Here is a 6,472-nt window from a genome sequence, read left to right on the forward strand (position 1 = left end):
AGGAAAGGAAAGGAAAGGAAAGGAAAGGAAAGGAAAGGAAAGGAAAGGAAAGGAAAGGAGAAAGGAGAAAGGAGAAAGGAGAAAGGAGAAAGGAGAAAGCAAAGGAAGAAGAGAAAATGAAAACAGCTTGCTTGTCAGTACACACAAAACTCTGATTTGGTGTCAGGTCTAACTTGAAAGTCTTTTTCTGCCGGATTCCCTGGTCATTTACACAGTCAGCTTTCCCAATGAGTTTAGAAGCCTCAGTCGGACTTTCTTCATGTGATTCTCACCCTCCATGGGCACAGACTTATCCCAGATCATACCGCCAGCTTATGGGATGGGCCCAGTTTGCAGCCAGGTCTCAAAGGCTTGTTATTTCACCAAGAAGTGCACAAAACAGGAAAAACCTTCCCTTTTCACATTGGACGAGACAGGCCATTTCTGGGCACTTCCAAACCGCCCTAATTGCTAGAGATAATCTGCTTGCTTGGCCTCCCATTTCTGACACCAGATGTGTGAGGCTTGGCGGGGGAAGGAACCCCCCCCTCCACCTTCTCTGAGGTTTTGGAGGGTTCTAATGAAAGCAGGTCCTCCACGGCAGTCATTGAAAGTGTACATTCATTCAGCATCCCACTGTGTTCCACCTCAACACCGCACACCTCTGTCTCAGAAACAATCCACCACAGCAGAGACAGGCCCACCCGCCATTCCCTTTCTGTGGTACCTGCCAAGTCATTTTTGAATCTCTTTTCCTGCCAGTGACTGACTTCTCCCATTATCCCTGGTTTTCAATGGGGACATAATAGCTAGATCTAGGGTCTTAGAGCTTAGTGGGAGTGCTGGAGATCATCCAATTCAACCCTCTCATTTTACAGATGAGGAAACCGAGTCCCTGTGAGATTCGTGACTTTGCCAAGGGTCACACCAATTGTCTTGTTTCAGATTCAGTCCTCTTTTTATTGCCACACAGTTCCAAAAGAATTTATTTAGCCCTAAGTGCCCAAACCAGTGCTGGGGAAGGGGGGAGCAGGGGAAGAGAGATCTCTGCCCTCCCAGGAGCTTGCAGTCCCTCCAGGCATATTTTTTGCAGTAGAGCAGCTTTTGCAGGAATCAAGCAGGCAGATCCTTGACCCTCATACTCAGATCTAATGTGAGCAGGAGGTACATCCTTTTCCACCAGACCAATGTCCAACTCTAGTTATGAGTGGAAAAAGCTTGAAAACTGAAATAGTAGCATCAGTTTCACTTTCTCAGTCAAGACCTGCTGCTACATCATTTGTACTCAGCTAGAGGTTCCTTTCTAGCTCCAATCTCTCTCCAAGGATCCCCAGGGGGGTTCCTTTAATGTGGTCTCCCCCCAGACACTTCAATTATCTGGATATTTCTGCCCTGATACAATTTTATGTTTCTTCTTCTCCTTCTGTTCTTCCTTTTCTACCTCTTATTTTATATTCCTTATAATTTAGCCCCTGGAAGACTTGAATTCTGGGCCCAAATCTGTTACTGACTCAGTTGAACTCACCCTGGACAAGTCAGGACTTCTCTCTAGAGAAATTTCCTTTTCTGTAATATCAGGTTGATTTTCATTTAAATAAAGTTATTCTGCCCTTACCCTCCTCCCTCACATTTTAAATATCAATTGAGATAACTGACTGGACTTTGGTTTGAAAAAAAAAAAAAAGCTAAAGGGGACAGTTAAGTGGCTCAGTGAATTGAAAGCCAAAACCCAGAGGGTTCAAATTCGGTCTGTTTCCTAACTGTGTGAACCTGGGCAAGTCCCTACCCCATTGCTCTATCCTGGAGGCTCTTCTGCCTAAGAACCCACACACAGTATTGATTCTAAGAAGGAAGGTAAGAGTTTAAAAAAGAAAAAGAATGCTAAAGATGCAGATTCCTAGGATCAGAGCTCCAGAGCAGGGAGGGACCTCAGGAGCCATCTAGTTCAATCCCTTCATTTATAGATGAAGAGAAACTGAGGCAGGGAGACTGTCCAAAATGGCACAAAGATAACATCAACTTTAGAGGTTGGAGTATCATGATTATTATCATTATCTCCAGAGTATTCTTTGAATAGGACTGGCCCCAAGACTGCCTTCCTCTACTTTTGTTCAAAGAAAGAGGGCTCCCAAGTGAAGTCTGAATTTAATGGGGAGATGGATATTATAAATCAGAAGTACTAAAGTTAGCTAGCAGGTAAATCTTGGTAGTCTCCCTTTGTATGTTTGGTAGGTGATCTGTGCTGTGTAGACATTTTTCACAACCTTTTTTGGGGTTTTCCGGGCAAAAGACACTGGTGTGGTTTGTCATTTCCTTTTGTAGCTCATTTTACAGATGAGGAAACTTGAGGCCAACAGGATTAAGTGACTTGCCCAGGGTCACTCAACTAGTCAGTAGAAGTGTCTGAGACCAGACTTGAACCCAGGCTCAGCACCATGCCACTGAGCTGCCCAAAACACTCGGTAAAAGGTAAAGAAACAAATGAATGAATGGATGCAACTCAGGATGTACAATAAAAAAGGTGATGGAGTCATGACCCAGGTTTGTCTCAGCTCCTACTTTGTGATTTGGGGCAAGTCACTTAACCTCGATTGGCCTCAGTTTCCAGTCTGTACAACGAAGGGGTTGGGTTAGATGACGACCAAGGTCCCTTCCCACTCTCGATTTAGGAAGCTGTTATAGGCTATGCACTATGGCCTACATAATTACATCCTAGTACAAAATGCCAGAAGAACCCTTCTTGGTCTTAGCAAATCAGTTGTTTGTAGCCCAGATCAGACAAGATGGTAGCAGATTGGGCTCTGCGGCCAATTTTCTGACTAGCTCTGAAATAATCTCCCCTTCGTGACTCTATATAACATCTCTCCCAAGAAGACATGTTGGATTCCAGGCCTACACTCAGTTACTCCCCAATTTCACCATTCGGAGAATGAAAGTAGGACACAGTTGTGAGAAGCAAGTGAGTGAGAATAGAGCAAAAACCAGGCCTTGCTTCCTTTCCCAGCTCTTCTGAAGACCGGCTTCTTCGGGAGCAAGCCAAAAGGCTCCCTTTTCCCAAATTTCCTCTCCTCTGCAGTGACTCCTCCATTGTGTAAATTGTTGTCTTAGCCAACCCACAGGGGACTTGAGAGGTACCTTGTTAAGATGAATTCCAGGCCTGGCTTCAAAGTGAACACAAGTTACGACTCGTCAGACAATTAAGGACTGCATCTTACTCTGTAAACTCTGAGAAATTATTCCTTTTTAATTTCCAGCGACCACAGAACAAGCTATAAACTGTAAAAACCTAATGAGAAAATTTGACAAGTAAATGTCTCCTCCTGCAAACATGTTTTAATAGGTTGACTGTTATGTTGGTCAGTTAAGGAAAAAAAAACTGTTTAGAAATGAGTCATTTCAGAATTCTATCTCACCAGTGAATTTACTTCCTCCCCGGACTTACCTGGCAGAAGGAATTTCAACAGAAAAGAGTGGATGATGCTTTTTTAGCTCAGGTGGGAATGGGCTCTGTTTCCGCCTCCAGGCCAGCCTAGGCTTCCCATTCAGGACCTGTTCCCATGCTTTAATCTTCAACTTTAGGATATTTGAGGGATTTCTTTGGGAGTCAATAGAGACAAGGACTGGATTGCATGGGTACAGAGAACTGACTCCTAGGAGTTAAAAAATGGTCATTAAATCTTCCTTGTAACTACTGTAAAAAGAGTAGCCTAGGGAGGGGAGGGGGATCATGAATCATGGAACCATGGAAAAATATTCCCCCCCCCCAAAAAAAGAGTAGCCTAGAATCCAGCTGAGGGTAGGGAAGTCACTCAGTGTCAAAGACAAGACTCAATGAACCCAGCTTCTTCCTGGCTTGGAGGCCATTCTTTCTCCAACTTGCCAAACTGCCTCTTAGGAAGAACCTTGTTTTTGGTAGTTATCACAGGATAGTATTTTTTTTTAACCCTTACCTTCCGCTTTAGAATCACTCCTGTGTATTGGTTCTAAGGCAGAAGAGCGGTAAGGGGATGGGCAGTGGAGGTTAAGGGACTTGTCCAGGGTAACACAGCTAGGAAGTATCTAAGGTCAAATTGGACTACAGAATATATTCTTACTGAGCATTGCAAATGTGGGTGGGCTAGTCCTCTTCCCTCCGTGCTTCTCAACTTCGCCCTCTGACTTCATAAGGGTCCGATAAGCCATTGAGCTCCCAAACACACACCAAGCTTGGGTACATCAAAAGGGAAAAAATTGCCAAAATGTGGCTTCTTCCACCCGGCTTGATTGTCGAGGAAATTGCTGAGTTGAAAATGGATTCTTGTCAGAAAAAAAGACATGGAGAGAGAGAGAGAGAGAGAGAGAGAGAGAGAGAGAGAGAGAGAGAGAGAGAGAGAGAGAGTGTGTGTGTGTGTGTGTGTGTGTGTGTGTGTGTGTGTGTGTGTGTGTCGGGCGAGTATGTAACTTCCTCCACCTCGTAAATAAACTGACATCTTTTTACCTGCATCACACACATTTCTCCTTCGGGGGACTTCCACTCGTCTGCTCCTCTGTCCTGTTCACTGGCTCCCTCTGGCTGTACCTCGAGCAAACGAAAGCAACACCAGAGGGTTTTCCTGCAGCTCTTGGACCCCTGTCCCTTCTGCATCCAGGGACTTGACACCCCCGAGTCCTTGGGCAGTGGCCAATCTTCTGGCCATTTCCAACCTACGGGTCCTGGTCCCTAGGGTCTGGCAGAAAAGTACAGAATCGGCACAGGGGCTAGAGGCCTCCTAGGCCCTTAGGACTAGGGGCTGAAGGGGAGCTGGAGGGGGGGGGGGTCTCCTCTCCCGCCATGGGCCGGCCCCACCCCCTAAAAGATCTCCACTTTCGTTCCTTCCTTCCCCGCCAGCCGCCAGTCTGGGGGGTGACCCCGCCCCCCAAAGGCTAACTACGCTCTCTCCGCCCCCTGCTCCCACCCCCACGTGGGTCGCAGCCCAATAGGCAGCCCCACTCCCAGCTCGGTGGTGGCGTCATGGGTGCACCATTGTTATGCAAATATAAGCAGCCTAAAAGGCCCCGGGGTTGCATCTCTGCGACAGAGCGGAGCAGAGGCCGCGTGGGGCTGCATTTGAATCAGACTCCAGAAGGACATGCACCCCTGGTTGTAATAAGAAGCCGTCTGCTCCCCAAGCCTTCCCCCACTTTCCGACCGTACTAGTCTTTTCCGGCTGAGGGAAGCCCAGCAGCAGTCCCCTCGCTAGGCCCCCGCCCGGCTGGATGCAGCGGCGGGTCCCCGTGGTGGCAGGAGGCGGCTTCCCCCCAGGCACAAGCCGGCTGGGAGCTCGGCCCCCGCCTGCAAGCGCAGGGGCCCGGGCAGCGGCCGGTGCTGGGGGCCTGGGTCTTGGACGGCAGCGCTGAGTGGCCAGATTCTTCCATGCGCCCCTGCATCCCCGGAGGCAGACAGGGGCCGAAGTCGAAGCCCTCGAGCTGCGGGGCCACGACCACCACCACAGACACCGCTGCCACCCGCAGCAACCGCAGCCCCAGGGTCGAGAAGCGTTACCGGCCTGGGCGAGCTCCGGGCCCTGGAGATTTGCTGGGGCCGCGCCCAGCCCACGCGCCCCGGAGCTGAGGAGGGCCTCGCCGCCGCCGCCGCCGCGCCCCTCCCAGTCCCAGGCCCCAGGGCCGGGCCAGGCAGCATGAGCCAGGCGGAGCTGTCCACCTGCTCGGCCCCTCAGAGCCAGCGAATCTTCCAGGAGGCTGTACGCAAGGGAAACACGAAGGAGCTGCAGTCGCTGCTACAGAACATGACGAACTGCGAGTTCAACGTGAACTCGTTTGGGCCTGAGGGCCAGACTGCGCTGCACCAGTCGGTCATCGACGGCAACTTGGAGCTGGTGAAGCTGCTGGTCAAGTTCGGCGCCGACATCCGCCTAGCCAATCGCGACGGCTGGAGCGCGCTGCACATCGCCGCCTTCGGGGGTCACCAGGACATCGTGTTATACCTCATCACCAAGGCCAAGTACTCGGCCAGTGGCCGGTGATGACCGGCGATGGCTGGCGCCACAACCAGAGGAGGCGCCGCGCACTGCACTCTCCACCCGCCTGGGCTCCTGTCCGCAACTCCTGCGCCCTCCTTCCCTCGCACGACTCGGCTCCAGGAGGGCGCAGGCACACTAGGGGCCGGGGACGGGAGAGCTGGAGGCCCGCGGACCACATCCGTTAAGCCTTGTGCCCAAGGACCCCCCACCCCCACCCCCGCGGGTCCGGGGTCGCGGGGCAGGCGGCGGCTCGGCGAAGAGTGTTCAGTGTATGAGTGTGTGTATGTGTGTGTGTGTGTATGTGCGTGCGTGCGCGTGCGTGTGTGCGCGCAAGAGACATGGGGGAGGGGGGAGGGATTTCTCTGTAGGTTTTTTTTTTTTTTTTTTGTAAAAAAAAAATCCTAATATTTTCATTTTAAACATCAAAAGCTGCTTGGACTCCTTTTTCTCCCCTCCCAAGACGCCCTCTCCACTCCCCACCCATCCCCCTGGTG

General features: G+C 50.5%; 1 protein-coding gene across 1 annotated transcript; it reads left to right on the forward strand.

Moving 5' to 3' along the window:
- The first annotated feature begins 5,200 nt into the window (after positions 1–5,200).
- On the forward strand, positions 5,201–6,262 carry LOC123256084 (NOTCH regulated ankyrin repeat protein). Its single transcript, XM_044684775.1, has one exon. The coding sequence runs from the start codon at positions 5,637–5,639 to the stop codon at positions 5,979–5,981; it is 345 nt and encodes a 114-aa protein (XP_044540710.1). The 5' UTR covers positions 5,201–5,636; the 3' UTR covers positions 5,982–6,262.
- The last annotated feature ends 210 nt before the right edge of the window (positions 6,263–6,472 follow it).

This window comes from Gracilinanus agilis, unplaced genomic scaffold (assembly GCF_016433145.1).
Source record: "Gracilinanus agilis isolate LMUSP501 unplaced genomic scaffold, AgileGrace unplaced_scaffold55895, whole genome shotgun sequence".
NCBI classification, from domain to species: Eukaryota; Metazoa; Chordata; class Mammalia; order Didelphimorphia; family Didelphidae; genus Gracilinanus; species Gracilinanus agilis.

What these genes read in the sequence shown, in the direction of transcription:
- LOC123256084 (XM_044684775.1), top strand. Translation starts at nt 5,637, where the DNA reads ATGAGCCAGGCGGAGCTGTCCACCTGCTCGGCCCCTCAGAGCCAGCGA.